Below are 17867 nucleotides of genomic sequence, written 5' to 3'. Positions count from 1 at the left end.
TGTGCAAGCTTCTTCAAAAATGGTTCAAATGACTCTGAGCACTATGGGACTCAACTGCTGTGGTCATCAGTCCCCTAGAACTTAGAACTACTTAAACCTAACTAACCTAAGGACATCACACACATCCATACCCGAGGCAGGATTCGAACCTGCGACCGTAGCAGTGGCACGGTTCCAGACTGCGCGCCTAGAACCACGAGACCACCGCGGCCGGCTCAAGCTTCTTCATCTCATAGTACCTACAGCAGCCTACATCCTTCTGAATCTGCTTAGTGTATTCAACTCTTGGTCTCCCTCTACAATGTTTACCCTCCACACTGCCCTCCAGTACTAAATTGGTGATCCCTTGATGCCTCAGAAGATGTGCTACCAACCAATCCCTTCTTCTAGTCAAGTTGTGACACAAACTCCTCTTCTCCCCAATTCTATTCAATACCTCCTCATTAGTTATGTGATCTACCCATCTAATCTTCAGCACTCTTCTGTAACACCACATTTCAAATGCTTCTATTCTCTTCTTGTCCAAACTATTTATCATCCATGTTTCACTTCCATACATGGCTCCAATCCATACAAATAATCATTGTTGTATACCCTTTAAATTGCGTTTTACCTTTTATTGCAATTAATACTCCAAAGTATTTTTGTTAATTATATCAAAATTTAAAAAAGAAAAGAAATAAGACTTTTTTGTTGTATAACTCCTGTATTCACCATATATATATGTGCTATTTGTTAGGTATGCTTATAATAATAATTCTAATATCAGAACCAGTTCCTCATCATTCAGTGATTTATGTGCAAATTAAATCATCACAATTATAAAAGGCTAGTAATAAATATACATTATTTTCTTCCATTTTAAGTTGTCACTTGGTAACCTATAGTTAGCTGCAGATTCAATAAATTCTAGGACTATTGTAAAATAGTTTATTTATGTTTTCAATCAGAGATTACAAACCTACAGTATGTAAGTGGTCAATGAAACGATATTTCATGGAGTTTGTCACTTCTCAATGAACGGTCTCTGCTTACCGTTGGCCAGTATCTAAGTATGATCTTGCAGAAAAGTGAAAATAATATGAATCTAAGGAAATGTCAACAGATTTTTTTTTTACTTGTAAGTAACTGTAGTACTTCTGAAGAGATATTCTGAACTCACAGAAAGAAAATAGGGAAACAATATGAAATAAAACTTTATAAATTTTAGTACAGAATATTTGACAGCTGTTCTACAAATGTATTTGTTTATTTTGATAATTAATTAATAAAATAAGAATTTACTCAGATTTTGAAGGTTTGTGTATAAGGTCAATATGTTTAATACACAAGACACTAGTACAGAATACTGTAGTTTACTACAGCACTAACTTCCAATCACTCAAAACTAATGCAAAGACATACTGTTCCTCAATTGAAAATTGTAGTGAACTTTAAATTCGCTTCAGTCAGTACAGTTTAAAGCAGCAAGTTGTTTCAGTGAGCTGGACTGGATCTATACCAAGAATATTAATCTATCATGTAACTACCTGAATGTACCTCAGTACATGGCACATGTATCTGATCTCTTCTTTATTCGGTGCTACTACTTAAGCTCAACTGAAATTTGCAAATGTAAGTTTATGTCGAAGTGCCTTTTCTACTTGAAAGGATAACTGGTACTATGAGAGTTCATGCAGATAAATGTTTTTTTTTTTTGCAGGTTTAAAACATACAAAGAAACTGGTATATTGTTGCAATAAAAGCGAATACAGAATACCTCCTACATGAACCAATGTAAATAACATCAATTAGTACTTTTGCAAGGTAATATCAAACCATATGTGCAACTGAGCTTGTTGAATTAAAGCATTACAAATTCTTTTCTTTTGTTAAAAAAATATATATTTGCTTATTTTATTTGATACAGGTAAAAATATTTTACAAGCAAGAGAAAATCTAAATGTGTTACATTTCTTGATGCACTGTTATGTGACTATCAACGTAAAATATAACATAAAACTGTTATACATTTTAATGTATTCTTTAACTATAAACTCAGAAAATTCTAAATTTTTCAAAAGGAAATTACTGTTACATTCTTCAGAGTAATAACAGGTATGATGTTTGCTACAATGATAAGAAAATAAAAATCGAGACACCCAATAACTAACTATTTTTTGTACTTACATGTAAAGTTATAACAGTATCGCCATTATTATAGACCCTTTCACTTACCTATTTGTCATTATAGAAGTATTTAAAGTTATGTGTGGTTTTGGCCATTTTATATGTGACTTAAAAATAGACAGCACACACTATTCAAGAAAAAATGAAATACTACAGACACTGTTTTTACTGGTAACCAGCTGCGTCGTGTAGTACTGTCAGTAACGTTACTATGTACTTGACAAAAGCCAACAAACCTATCTTATATTACTAATATGTTGTGAAAAGCATTTGTCACATATTGATAGCAAATTATATTTCCATTCTGTTGAGTACACACAAACAGCAAATTATACTTGCATTCTGTGGAGTACTGACACCATACACTTGATACTGCAACAATATATTCAATGAAATAGATGCTGCATATATACATGAACAGGTGTGTTACAAGTAAGATCATTCATATGTTTCTCTTTACAAAGAAACACAACGACAATCTGACATCATCTCAAGAAAATTATTTATATGAAATTGTGAATGAAAAATTAATGTTTAATAGCGAAGCAATATGGTTACAGGAAATTTGTATTCACCACGCCAAAGGCAACAACTATATGTTCAGACCCCACATCAGATAAGTTTCAGCGCTACTTCAAATGTAAAGGTATAGACATCTATATCAAATAATTTATGACTGGATTAATAACTCGCAAAATTTGATATTACTATGAAGAAAGCATTGTGATATTCATCTCAAATGTAGAATTTTCTAGATGCACTTTAGTATAGCACACATCATGCTCTTATAGGAACTAATGTTAAAAGCACATTTTTCATCAAATAAATAGAAATAAAAAGACAAACTAAAGTTTTGAGAATTATGTAAAAATATGTTTAATAAATGCATTTCAGGTACAATATTCAAATGACCAATAAGACACAAATATAATTTTTACTGTTGATTTATTATTTACTTTTGCATCTTTACCAGTAATCTGTTAGATTCCAAATTGGTCTTCGATTTTTACTTGTATGTTCAGATAAAATTGATTGCAATAGAATCTTAATGAATTATCAGTCTTCCTACAAAGAAGCAATGCTTAATATCCTGAAAGATGTTTCATGTCCTGATAAAATATATTAGAATATTGATATGTTTGCATTTCAAGTTATGAATATGATTTTATTTTATCTAGCACCAAAGCAATATATAACTTAAAAAACATGAACCTACATGTTTCTTGTTATTAAGGTAACTGGAAGTATACTCAATTTAGCTTCTCAAAGCTTACAATTTGCACTGCAGAAGATCATTATTGACTGATGCTGAATATATCATTTCGTTTCAGTAGTGCACAAAATGCTTTGCTCTCATCTGTCAAAAAACAGTGAGATCCTAAGAAGGCATGGATACTTCTGCTGTAAATTATGAAGTGTAAACTCTACCTGCTATGTTAATGTAAGGAATGCTAGGAACTGTAACGACAGGAACTCTAAGCAGTTGCAGACAAGATTAATGATTGTAGGGACAATACTGCATGTGCCCATCTCCATGATTGAGGAGTCAGTGTGGTCCACTGCCATGCAAAGAACCCGGGTTCGATTCCCTGTAATGCCAGGGATTTTCCTTGGTGGAAGGACTCAAACAAGGGCTCTCAGCCTGGTGATGCCAATTGAGGAGTTACTTGACTGGGTAGTAGTGGCTCCTGGTCACAAAAACTGACAGCGTCCGAGTAAGCAGTGTACTGACCCCACGACCCTCTATACTGCATCCAATGACGCGATTAGGGAGGGTGACATGCTGCTTGCTCTGTACCAGTGGGCCCGCTAAGGCCTATGGACAGAGTTTATGTTTTAGATGAAGAGTGTTTTCAGCAATTAAACAGTTTTATTGATTTGTTTCTATGTTTATAAGCTGCGTTTGTGGTCATTTTCTGCTTGGATGATCGATAACGACTGGAAAAGTAAAAAAAAAAAAGAAGGAAATCAGTCCTTCAGAAGTAGCATCGCAGTATTTCTTTTGAATTACATAGGGGAAATGGCTACAGGAAACTTGTAACAAATTTTTAAAAAATATTCCCTGAAGGCAATGAAGTTAAGGGTATCAAGTGGAAGGGGAACATCAAATAAGATGAAGAAGAAGAAGAATGCATATAAATGTGAATTGTAAAGATGTATAAAAATGTAAAAGCGTGAATTTCTGCAGCACAAATTGTACAGCCTTGGAGCATTATCTTTATATCTGCAGTTCAATAGACACCAGACAACTATGGTTCTTTTCTGATTGTACCTGTCACAATTTTCATAAGGCGATATTTGCTAGTTTCTAATTACAAGTCGAAATGCTGTACAGAATCTCAAAGATCTTTGCCATTTTAAGATGTCTATCAGGCTGCAATAAAATTGTTAGAAGGCCGGTAGATGGCGCTCTACAGCATCAAAAGGTGTAATAAAAAACCTTTCTTCTCACTGTAGAGAAGCTGCTTTTTATTTTCGTAAAGCTCGTGCCTCCTAGCTATTACAAAATATTTGCATGACACCACATGAGGCTGCATTATAAGCTTTTATTTCTCACACTGAAGAAGTGTTTGGGCATAGTATATTTTCAACAAATGTGGTTATCAAAGGATGGGCTCTGAGTTATATATACATATGTGGGAAAACAGAACGGAAATGAAAAGCTAGGTTTCTCCTGCTGTTCTGCATGTCACACCTTTCACAAGGAGAGGAACTAGAAGATGAACGGAAACAGAACGACATATTCTCATTTGATCAGCTCACAACTTCTTGTAAGTTGAGATAACCAGGCTAATGTAGGTTCTCTTACATTTATTTTCCACAAAAACTGCTGAAAATGATTTTGGTCCGAAATGTGTTAAGTGTGAGAAATAAACGATTATAGAACAACCCACAGGTGTCTGAAGATGTTTTCACTCCGACCCTTCTACTTTGCAGCAGTTGACGCCTCGGAGCAGCCTCGTTGTCACACACTGTGAGACGGAATTAATGTGTGGGCGCCAGCCGTTGACTCTAGGTCGATATCTGGCTGATCGGAAAACTGAGACCGCGATATTGTAGGTCTCGTTGCTCCCGTTCTTACTGGAGATACTCGGCCTCTCCGAGACGCTTCGGTTCCACCCACTGCGAGACAGTAGTCGATGTGTAGACGCCAGCAGTCGACTCTCGGTCGATATCTGGCGGGGTGGTAAGCTGAGACCCAGATGTCGCGGGTCTCAGTGCTTTTTTCTACTCGTACCGGGGTCCATCACGGTAAGTAGACTCTGGCCGTGTTCTGGAAGGGTTGGCGGCAGACGGGACAATCAGCAACTGACAAGGCGCAGTCGACGCAGGCCACGATGTGCCCACAGGGCAGGAATACGACGCCCATTTCCTTTTCGAAGCATATCTTGCAGAGACGCTTCTCTTCGGTGGCACCGTTTTCCGTCTCCTCGACTCGGCTGTCCGGTGTCTCCCGTCGCGGTTGCGACTTGGAGATTTCGGTCGCAGTTTGGTGCGGGTCCGTTTTGGCGGCGATCAAGGCGTCCCTCTTCTGGGCGATCTCGTTTACGAAGTCGTTGCCGCGGTGCAGCAGCACGTGCCAGCAGCCGGGGAACCAGAGCTCGTGCTCCACCCAGGGGTCGTCGCTGGCCTCCCAGTCGCGCAGCCCCCTGCCACAGTAGTAGCAGATGGTGCGGTCGCCGCTGCCCGAGTAGAAGAAGCCCGCCTCGCAGAGCGCCACGGGCTTCACGGGGATGGCGGGCGGCCAGTCCTTGAACGAAGCCAGCCTCGCCCCGCGCGTGCAGTACTGCGGCCAGGCGGGGCGCGTCGCGTGCACCGGCGTCGGCTTCGGCTGCGCCCGCGACTGCAGCGCCGCTGGCCGCTCGAACGGGCTGCACGAGTCGTAGGAGACGGCGTCGGCGCAGCCGCGTCGCGACGAGCTGAGGAACGGGCAGCGGGGAGACCACCTGCGGTGCTCCGCCAACGGGTCGTCGCTGGGTTCCCACTTGTTGATGACGACGTCGCAGTAGAAGCACTTCACCGCGTCGTCGCCGCGGCGCAGGAAGTAGAATCCGGCGGCCGCCACCTGTAACACACCAACAATGCACAACCTCAGTACGCGACCTCAAGTAATCTTACACTTATTTTTACTTTAGTTGGCCCAATGTTTCTTATTAAGCTACAAGCTTTTTCAAAGGCTAATATACAGAGTCTTACAAAAAGGTACGGCTAAACTTTCAGGAAAAATTCCTCGCACACAAATAAAGAAAAGATGTTATGTGGACATGTGTCCGGAAACGCCTACTTTCCATGTTAGAGCTCATTTTAATTTTCCTCCACCTACGCTCAATGGAGCACGTTATCATGATTTCATACGGGATACTCTACCTGTGCTGCTAGAACATGTGCCTTTACAAGTACGATACAGCATGTGGTTCATGCACCATGGAGCTCCTGCACATTTCAGTCGAAATGTTCGTACGCTTCTCAACAACAGATTCAGTGACCGATGGATTGGTAGAGGCGGACCAATTCCATGGCCTCCACGCTCTCCTGACCTCAACCCTCTTGACTTTCATTTATGGGGGCATTTGAAAGCTCTTGTCTACGCAACCCCAGTACCAAATGTAGAGACTCTTCGTGCTCATATTGTGGACGGCTGTGATGCAATACGCCAAAGATTCCCAACCTTTTCAGCTGGCACACCCCTTCTTCAGTCGAAAAACCATGGCGGACCCCTGGTCAGTCAAGAGCACAGTAACTTTAAATTTCAGAGCGAAACCCATGGGAACTGAAAGCTTCTTAATGCAAGTGCCATGTTCCCACGTCGCCCCCTCCTCGAAGTATCAGTAGTCTTTGGTTAAGAGATGAATGAAAACAACTTGAAATTAACGATCCAATTTGAATTCCCACTGTATCCAGACACTTACTAGTAGATTTACTCACTTTGTTCAAAACACTATAGCCTGATTAAAATTACTTGGTAATTGAAATTTCACACGATGGAGTTGTCTTCCTTCAAGAGCAATCAACGTCATGTCCAAACTGTTCGCTGTTGACAAGCTGCCAGTTATGGTCTGTTCACTTCCATTATTTGGCTGCTGCTGTGTAAGGAACATGCATATTTCGTAACAGTCAAGTGTGTGTGTGTGTGTGTGTGTGTGTGTGTGTGTGTGTGTGTGTGTGTGTGTGTGTGGTTTTTCGTGAAATCCGAAGAAAAATGTTCAGATGTATGTAAAGTCTTCCTTCGATCGTCCTCCCTCCTCATTCATTTCAACTGGAAAAATCCCTTGTTGTGAAGGCGATGGAGAAACTGCACCCTTCTTCAATAATCATGACTTCAGCCATCGATCCATGTTAGAAGTAATAAACTGGTCAAAAATCGACTTATGAAATACGCAGTGCACTGGCAAAGCAAGTTTAACATTTAATGATGCCTGGGGCCGCATACGTGCCAGCTAGCGCTGTGATTGGACGACAAAACTCACTCCGCGCATGCGTAAAAGGTGCCAGTGCATCTAGCGCCTTAAGCCGGGGCACAAACGACCCCCGTATTGTTGCGAAACAGTCGAGCAGAGAAGGCGCATAGGCTCTCACTTAGGAACCGCAAAGGCTCTTGGGGATACGACCTAAAGTAAAAGTACACATGCTTTTCACACGAAAAAAAATAGTGATGAATTTGTTTTTCACATTTTTAATCAATAATTTTACTCATCATTTTACGCGATTTGGTGAAAGGTGGCCGCGGACCCCCTACAAAGGACCGGCGGACCCCAATGGGGTCCACGGACCGCACGTTGGGAAGCCCTGCAGTACGCCATTCTCCAGGGCTGCATCAGCGCATCAGGGATTCCATGCGACGGAGGGTGGATGCATGTATCCTCGCTAACGGAGGACATTTTGAACATTTCCTGTAACAAAGTGTTTGAAGTCACGCTGGCACGTCCTGTAGCTGTGTGTTTCCATTGCATGATTAATATGATTTGAAGATAAGTAATAAAATGAGCTCTAACATGGAAAGTAAGCGTTTCCGGACACATGTCCACATAACATATTTTCTTTCTTTGTGTGTGAGGAATGTTTTCTGAACGTTTGGCCGTACCTTTTTGTAACACTCTGTGTACAAAATGTGATAGCGTAGGCTTCGGTTTAGAACGGAATTTCCCCTGCAGTGCCTGCCCACAAATACACCGCCACCGCACTCGCCACGGGAGCCCTGCTGACTGCGCACCTACCGGCCACAGTATTCTCTGACCTCGGTCAAGCGAAGCTCAGACGGCAAACGTCAATAAAAAGTTCAACGTTCGAGTCGTGCTCGCCGCCGCTGCCTGCCTAATGCAGAAGCCAAAGGCCGTAGCAGGTTGGTCTTCCTGTTGTTCACGCCCCCTCGTATTCGCAGAAAAGCCAGCCACTCCCGATCTCACGTTTTTCTGCCACACTCAACTCACGCAGTTGTCCCTCGTCCCGCCCCCGACGCACCCACAGAAGCACAGAAGACCAAGAAATGTACCAATACCAACTGAAATATCACGAATAGAAATCAGAGTCCTAATTACCAGTTTCATTTACAGCCCCGGCCGACCTCCACTGAGATATACAGGGTGGTCCATTGATCGCGACCGGGCCAAATATCTCACGAAGTAAGAGTCAAACGAAAAACTACAGAGAACGAATCTTGACTAGGTTGTAGGGGGAAACCAGATGGCGCTATGGTTGGCACGCTAGATGTCGCTGCCACAGGTCAAACGGATATCAACTGCGTTTTTTAAAAATAGGAACCCCCATTTTTAATACGTATTCGTGTAATACGTAAATAAACCTTTTTGTAACACCCTGTATAACAGAATAAGTAGCGCTATCCTAGAGAACGTTCCATTTGATCAGGCAGGCTTCAGATCAGGGCGTAGCTGCTGCGACCAAGTATTGTGTCTCACATCCTTCATAGAGTCGGGATACCAAATGAAGCAGAAAACATCTGTGGCGTTTGTTGATCTAACTGCCGCCTTCGACACTGTCAGGAGGGAAGGCCTTATCTACAAATTTCTCTGCATCATACCCTGCAGAACAACAGCATGCTAAGTGATCGGAAGTTCCAGTTAATCACTGGAAGCAACATAAGTAAGGTGAGGAAGCTGAACAACGGATTGACTCAAGGATCAGTTCTGTCACCCTTACTGTTCAACCTATATCTATGTGGTCTACCTAACACTTCGTCCAGAAAATACTGCTATGCCGATGACCTGGCTCTAGCCGTAAAACATCAGGAAATGAAGACAACAGAAGAGATTCCAGCCAACAACCTGTCTGCATTAGATCATTACTTCAAAATCTGGAGACTCCAACCCAGGGTGAGTAAAACAGAAGTGAGTTGCCTCCATCTGAATAACTGGTTGGCGGACGTAAAACTGGAAGTAAGTTTCAGAGGCAGAATTCTTCGTCATAATTAGAACCCAAAATATCTTGGTGTCATCCTGGATCGTACACTATGGTTCAAACAACACCTTCTTAACTTAGCTCAAAAGTTGAGGACTCGAAACAACATCCTCCATAAGCTGTGCGGAACTACCTGGGGATCTTCAGCAACCAACCTGCGATCTTCAGCTCTGGGCTTGGTGCACTCAAGTTCTGAGTATTGTGCACCTGTTAGGTCGAACAGTCATCACACAAGGCTTGTTGATACCTAGCTGAATAAGAAATTGCGCATAATATCTGGCGCAATCAGATCTACTCCAGTTTATTGGCTTCCACTGTTAACCGGTATAATGCCCTCTGATCTACGTAGATGTACTGCCCTTGTGAGAGAATTCCACAAGATCTCCATGAATTCTAACCCACCCGTGCATAGCGACCTGCCACTTTTAAATCACGCCATCCAACTCTGTGCTATGCTGTCGACATGGTTGCTAAGGATTTCAAACCTCTTCAAGAATCGAAATGTCGGTGGGAAGCAGTGACACATGTGCACCTGCATAACATCTTCTCAGGTGCTAAACTTCCAAGTGGATTCAACCTACCATGCAAGACCTGGACTACTCTCAACTGAATCCGCACTCGCCATGGCCGATGCAGGGATGCTCTCTTTAAGTGGAAGAAGCTGCCTGATCCAGCCTGTGACTGCGGGGCACCATACCAGACTGTTCACCACATTGTCAGTGAATGCAGGATTCGAGCGTATCGCGGCAAAACACTGTAGAATACGTTTGGCAGCTATGTCGCCGTTTATTTCCTGGGGTGGTGCAGAATAATTCCACTAAATTTACTCGCTAATACCAGTATTTGGTATTTCGATAAACATCCCGAATGATTGTCACATAAGCGGTGACATAAAGGTAGAAAATTCATGTTTTTGAGTCCAGAAACCTCTATGCAACAGAAACTGCAGATCATTTTGCCATTTTCATTGCGAAATTGCCGGCTTATTCATGTCTGGGGTAATAATAGAGGGTTTTTTGCGTGGGCTGTCTGCTAGCGTAGTGATTTAAATGGTTCAAATGGCTCTGAGCACTATGGGACTCAACTGCTGTGGTCATTAGTCCCCTAGAACTTAGAACTACTTAAAACTAACTAACCTAAGGACATCACACACATCCATGCCCGAGGCAGGATTCGAACCTGCGACCGTAGCAGTCGCACGGTTCCGGACTGCGCGGCTAGAACCGCGAGACCACCGCGGCCGGCTAGCGTAGTGAAAGGCGTTTGCTACTGGAAGAGCTGTCTGGCTTGTTTTCGGTTCTAATCTCGATGGAGGCAGATAGAGTACCAATGAAGCAATTTTAAAAATTTCTCGCACCCGCAATACGTTTCTTTGCTACCTTAATTCTGTACCAGCGCCCTGTGGATGTCAATATGAATCTTTTGCAGAATTTCATACTTGTTACTGCCTACTTTTTCCGCTTCTATCAGTAATTGAATCGATTTTTAAATGAATTTCATTAAGAATATTCACGCATTGCTAAATTTTATCATGGTAGGTCAGCAACAGTACTCCAGTATGACTAGTCTGAACATTGACACAGACTGTTTTGCAGCTGAATGTGCATAATATTTCGCTAATTCGTGTCGATCTGGTTTACTTCGTCTTATTAAAACAGTTGTGTTATCTCTAGAAGCTGAAATTAATTTTTATTAGTAGAGTTCATACTAATTAGCGTTAATATCTTATAATTACGTGTTGTGTTTAACACACTAACCAGCATTAATATAGTCTTCGACATGATTGAAAACAGTCTGACAAAGTTCGGATGGTTTTTCAATTTCACGCCTGTGCATAGCATGTTGGTAGCACTTCGTCGCCTTGCCCGTTATGCTGTGTAGCAGACTTCAAAGCTGTGCGGATTAGCATAACGAAAAGGCGAGGAGTCTCGCTCGTTTTGTCCACGACTGTACATAAATAGAAAACCAATTGCCGCAAATGAAAGATCATTACTTGGGAATGGCTTGACCGATTTGGCTGATTTTTTTTGTTGTGTTTGTAACTGTCAGGACATGGTCTGTATGAAAGAAATTATTTGCAAAATCCACGGGAAAAATGGTAAATTTGGATGAAAATCTCAATGAAAGAAGCGTGACGGTCAGTTTGACAGTTCTGCAGTCACATGCTTTCATAACATTTATTCGTGGATGACATTCAGTGGGATCACACATTCACTGATGCTTGTTTCGTCTACTGCACATCAAATTCGATCACATTTTGCCATCATCATTTCAACGTGTTTTCCATCGAATCTACTTGTTTTATGGAAAAAATACAAAGGCAATATAGCTGAAAACATTCTGCATCGAGTGCGAACAACAATAACGAATGCCGAGATCCACAACGCACCACTGATTTCTGTGCAGAATTTGTACCTGATGATGCCGACCGTTGTAGCAGAACGGTTCTAGGCGCTTCAGTCCGGAAATGCTCGACTTCTACGGTCGCAGGTTCGAATCCTGCCTCGAGCATGGCTGTGTGTGATGTCCTTAGTTAGGTTTAAGTAGTTCTAAGTTCTAGGGGACTGATGACCTGACATGTTAAGTCTCATAGTGCTCAGATCCATTATTGCACATGATGATGTCCGGCAAGACGTTGCACGAATTAGGAATGCCAGCGCCGAATCGCGTCATGCATGATTCAGTCAATCAAGAAATTGACCGAGAACGGGAATACGATCGAGATGCTTTGAGTCACGAAAACGGCTCCCACTTTTGAATCAGCAACAGAAAACCACATTCAGTAACAAATTGATGACAGCAGCCAACGACGGATATGGAGGAATCTTCTCCCTCGATGCACCTAGCTGAACTGGCAAAACGTTCCTAATTTTATTTATTTTAGCTCTGATTCGCCACAAAGTGAATCAGCGCTGGGCATACTATCATCTGAGATCGCTGCCACATTGTTCGAACAAGGACTAACAGCTCACTCTGTGCTCAAAGTGCCGCTGAATTTGCAAGCGATAGGTAAAGCGACGTGCAACACTGGCAAAAATTCAGCAATGGCGAAAGTACTATGGAAGCGCAAAACAACCATTTGGGATGAATGTACGTTTTCGCACAAACGAGCAATGCGGGTACTCGATCGAACGTTGAGAGACTGGTGCAGTAATCTGGACATCTACAACTACGACCACTGTACAACGTTATTAATGTGATTCTTGAGTTTCTCCCGGCGTATTTGATAATCAAAACATCCACGGGTGTACTGCCGGTCCTGTTCACAGGAGCTCAGTCCGTCAGTTCACCTGATGATGGCGACATGTTTGATCGCCGAAATATTGTGCCCGTTGGACACTATAGACCGGCAGTACACCCGTGGATATTTTAACGTTATTAATATTCAACGACGAGAATTACTTATGAAACATCGTGGAACAGACAGCCAATCATCACTGCCGTCCGCAGTGGGACGGGGAGGGGGAGGGAAAGGAGGCACTTGTCCTCTCTTGATATTTGTGGTACACTTTTTATTAATTCCAAAATTCGAAGGTATTTCGCGAAATGATTGTCTGTCACTGGTCAACACTGTTTGGTGGTCGGGTTGCTCACGGGACATTATACAGTTTGCTTGTCATGGCGGCAGTTTAGACATCGTTTTGCAACTTTGGTTGATGTGAATGACAATACTGCAGAAACGGTGTACCTGATCTTTTCTCTGACGCTTCTTTTTGCAGCCCTTAATAATCAACAGAACAGCACACTTAGCCCAGTAAAACCATGACTGCATTATACCCGCCCAACACATATCCCCAATTCCTACAAGGACAGGCCAATCACTTGCGCACATCTTAATCTCGACAGTAAGTTTACATTTGACCTGTCAAGGTTTTCCGAGTATTTATTCAGTTTCACGCGGCAGAGTTATTGTACGAGGGCCGTTAAGTAAGTAATGCAACACTTTTTTTAAAAGTAAAAAGGTTTTATTCATGATTCCAATACACCATAGTATTCCCCATTCTTTTGGCTAGAAAGCTCTATTTTTCAGTGTAATCCCCTTTCAATGCGACGGCCTTACCCCATCTTACTGAGAGTGTCTGTATCTCCGCGTAGAACCATTCCACTGGTCGGTGTAGGAGCCAACGTCTCGCTTCATTCATAACCTCCGCATCATGCACATACTTCTTTCTGTGGAGTGCAGTCTTCATTGGACCAAACACATGGAACTCGGAGCTGCGAGATCCGAGCTGTAGGGTGGATGAGGAAGACCAGTCCAATGAAGTTCCATTAACTGCACGCAGGTGCGTAGAGTCATGTGAGACCTTGCATTGTAGTGGAAAAGAAGTCCGCTTCCGTTTTACTGTCTTCCATTAGGCGGCGAGGAACCCACATTAGAGTAGCCCAACTGATGGACGAGTGTGTCAGCACTATCAACAGAGATGTCCAGTTGAACAGCGAGATGTCTGATTGTGATCCGTCAATCACCTCGAATAAGAATGGCCATATGTTCCAATATTGCTGGAGTCACAACTGTGTGAGGCCGGATGGCGCGCGGGAGATAGAACATGTTATGCCTCGCCCAACGATTTACAGTGCATTTGTTCACTGTCAGCTCTTCATAGACATTCTGCAAGTGAAACTGAGTATCTGTGATGCTCTTGTTGTCGGTCAAATGAAACTCGGTGACAGCTCTCTGCTTGGAAAGCACCTCGGTTACAGATGCCATTTTGAAGGCCACATATAGCTCCGCCACCTATCAGAACTTCATGCAATTATAGGGGCTGAAGCGGAAATATTCCACAATGTCCCACAACAAAGTCCCAGATTCTGTATTCTTTAAACCATAAATCGCCAAGGAAAAAATCTTGTGTTACATATTGAAGATCCCTTACTATATTGTATGTGTATTTATCTATACTTCATCTGCGGCCCCAAACACAGAAAAATAGAAATTTCGGTACCAGGAGAGAGGAAAAATGGATAAAATCAAGGTTGAAAAATTTTTGGACATACATAAAATACATGGTTCTTAAACTGTATGAGCTGCAACCCAGCATGACATACAGCCATATGAGGGAGATAAAGACTATTTTAGTTGAGTCCTACGCTGTTAAGAGTTGGTTCTACCGACCAATTTGATGGTTGTTTCCATAGGTTTCCTACAGTCATATTGTTATTGTTGTTGTTGCGGTCTTCGATCCTGAGACTGGTTTGATGCAGCTCTCCATGCTACTCTATCCTGTGCAAGCTTCTTCATCTCCCAGTACCTACTGCAACCTACATCCTTCTGAATCTGCTTAGTGTATTCATCTCTTGGTCTCCCTCTACGATTTTTACCCTCCACGCTGCCCTCCAATACCAAATTGGTGATCCCTTGATGCCTCAGAACATGCCCTACCAACCGATCCCTTCTTCTGGTCAAGTTGTGCGACAAACTTCTCATCTCCCCAATCCTATTCAATACTTCCTCGTTAGTTATGTGATCTACCCATCTAATCTTCAACATTCTTCTGTAGCATCACATTTCGAAAGCTTCTATTCGCTTCTTGTCCAAACTACTTATCGTCCATGTTTCACTTCCATACATGGCTACACTCCATACAAATACTTCCAGAAATGACTTCCTGACACTTAAATCTATACTCGATGTTAACAAATTTCTCTTCTTCAGAAACGCTTTCCTTGCCATTGCCAGTCTACTTCGACCATTATCAGTTATTTTGCTCCCCAAATAGCAAACTCCTTTACTACTTTAAGTGTCTCATTTCCTAATCTAATTCCTTCAGCATCACCCGACTTAATTCGACTACATTCCATTATCCTCGTTTTGCTTTTGTTGATGTTCACCTTATATCCTTCTTTCAAGACACTGTCCATTCCATTCAACTGCTCTTCCAAGTCCTTTGCTGTCTCTGACAGAATTACGATGTCATCGGCGAACCTCAAAGTTTTTATTTCTTCTGCCTGGATTTTAATACCTACTCCGAATTTTTCTTTTGTTTCCTTTACTGCTTGCTCAATATACAGATTGAATAACATCGGGGAGAGGCTACAACCCTGTCTCACTCCCTTCCCTTTCATGCCCCTCGACTCTTATAACTGCCATCTGGTTTCTGTACAAATTGTAAATAGCCTTTCGGTCCATGTATTTTACCTCTGCCACCTTTATAGAATTTGAAAGAGAGTATTCCAGTCAACATTGTCAAATGCTTTCTCTAAGTCTACAAATGCTAGAAACGTAGGTTTGTCTTTCCTTAATCTTTCTTCTAAGATAAGTCGTAGGGTTAGTATTGCCTCATGTATTTCAGTGTTTCTACGGAATCCAAACTGATCTTCCCCGAGGTTGGCTTCTACTAGTTTTTCCATTCGGCTGTAAAGAATTCGCGTTAGTATTTTGCAGCTGTGACTTATTAAACTGATAGTTCGGTAATTTTCACATCTGTCAGCACCTGCTTTCTTCGGGATTGGAATTATTATATTCTTCTTGAAGTCTGAGGGTATTTCGCCTGTTTCATACATCTTGCTCACCAGATGGTAGAGTTTTGTCAGGACTGGCTCTCCGAAGGCCGTCAGTAGTTCCAATGGAATGTTGTCTACTCCGGGGGCCTTGTTTCGACTCAGGTCTTTCAGTGCACTGTCAAACTCTTCACGCAGTATCGTATCTCCCATTTCATATTCATCTACACCCCCTTCCATTTCCATAATATTGTCCTCAAGTACATCACCCTTGTATAAACCTTCTATATACTCCTTCCACCTTTCTGCCTTCCCTTCTTTGCTTAGAACTGGGTTTCCATCTGAGCTCTTGATGTTCATACAAGTGGTTCTTTTATCTCCAAAGGTATCTTTAATTTTCCTGTAGGCAGTCTATCTCACCCCTAGTGAGATAACCCTCTACATCCTTACATTTGTCATCTAGCCATCCCTGCTTAGCCATTTTGCACTTCCTGTCGATCTCATTTTTGAGACGTTTGTATTCCTTTTTGCCTACTTCATTTACTGCATTTTTTTTATTTTCTCCTTTCATCAATTAAATTCCATATTTCTTCTGTTACCCAAGGATTTCTACTAGCCCTCGTCTTTTTACCTACTTGATCCTCTGCTGCCTTCACTACTTCATCCCTCAAAGCTACCCATTCTTCTTCTACTGTATTTCTTTCCCCCATTCCTGTCAATTATTCCCTTATGCTCTCCCTGAAACTTCAAATTTATTTCTTGGAGCATGATATGTTCTCAAACTCAACTAATCAGTTGAATCAAAAAAGGAACTCTCAGAATCTGGCACCCTCTAGCATATATATATATTAGGTTAAAGTGCATATTGTAAACGTTTTAATTTTTTAGTCGTTTACTGAATGTTTGTACTCACCTTGTACAAGCTATGAACACAACAGCTATAATGTAAATATATTCTTTTACTAATGTTTCGTTCATGTTCCTTTTAATATCGTAAGTGGCTCACTTAAGCAAATAAAGCTCTGCTACCAACTCATTTTTATCTATAGTCGATATGAGAAAGAAAACTAAAAATGTTTGATCTTCTTGTTATGATAGCAGTCATAGGAAGTGGATGCATTCAGAAGTGCACCCAGGTTTTGGATCTGATTTTTCCCAGTGCTGTGGACACTTGATAAGAAATTCGTGTTGCCTTTGTTATTTCAAGAGTAAGCCTTTTAATGATATTTATGTCTCAAGCAAGAAGCAGAAATGAAGTGTGAAGAGCACATTTCAGATTTGAAAAGATTGGAGATTTGAGGTTTTGACAGATACTTCTTTATTGCATTATAGACTGTATAATGAAATTTGCAAAACAATAATTTTTCTGGTTTTGCCTCATTAGTTTTAAAATAGGAGAAGGAGTATGTAATTACCTTTAGTTTTACTGGATAAGCATTTGAACAGTACTAAAGTTAATTATTCATTACTTATCTCATTTAAAAAGTAAATCAAACTACATAAAAATGAAAACTGAAATAACACTGTATAACTAAAATAATTGGTAAACTGCACAATATACCATGAGCCACACCGTACATTTTGTTTGTACAAAAAATGTCTATTCTCCTCGTGTATGTATCATCTTTGCACTTGAAGTATTTATTATCTTAGTAGTTACAAAATCTTTGGCACGCTCAGTCCACTCAATTGTAAACAACCTTATGGCGTAGTGTGGAGTAGTAGCGTAGTTTGTGTACTTGCGCCGTGTGTCCCAGATAAGGATACAATTTCCAAACATGCAAGTAAAAATATCCCTCAGATTATTTAGATTTAAACCACAGATGGTTCAAATGGCTCTGAGCACT

The 17867-nt window shown here is 41.5% G+C and overlaps 1 protein-coding gene across 1 annotated transcript in view; it reads right to left on the bottom strand.

Moving 5' to 3' along the window:
- Window positions 1-775: 775 nt before the first annotated feature.
- LOC126354914 (death-associated inhibitor of apoptosis 2-like) overlaps window positions 776-17867 on the bottom strand; it is a 31399-nt gene continuing 14307 nt past the window's right edge. The window contains exon 2 of the mRNA XM_050004983.1: window positions 776-6235. Within this exon, the coding sequence (XP_049860940.1) occupies window positions 5417-6235 (819 nt within the window). The 3' untranslated portion in view covers window positions 776-5416. The remainder of the gene's footprint in view (window positions 6236-17867) is intronic.

Source organism: Schistocerca gregaria, chromosome 3, assembly GCF_023897955.1.
Source record: "Schistocerca gregaria isolate iqSchGreg1 chromosome 3, iqSchGreg1.2, whole genome shotgun sequence".
NCBI classification, from domain to species: domain Eukaryota; kingdom Metazoa; phylum Arthropoda; class Insecta; order Orthoptera; family Acrididae; genus Schistocerca; species Schistocerca gregaria.
This window is presented reverse-complemented; position numbering and strand designations above follow the sequence as displayed.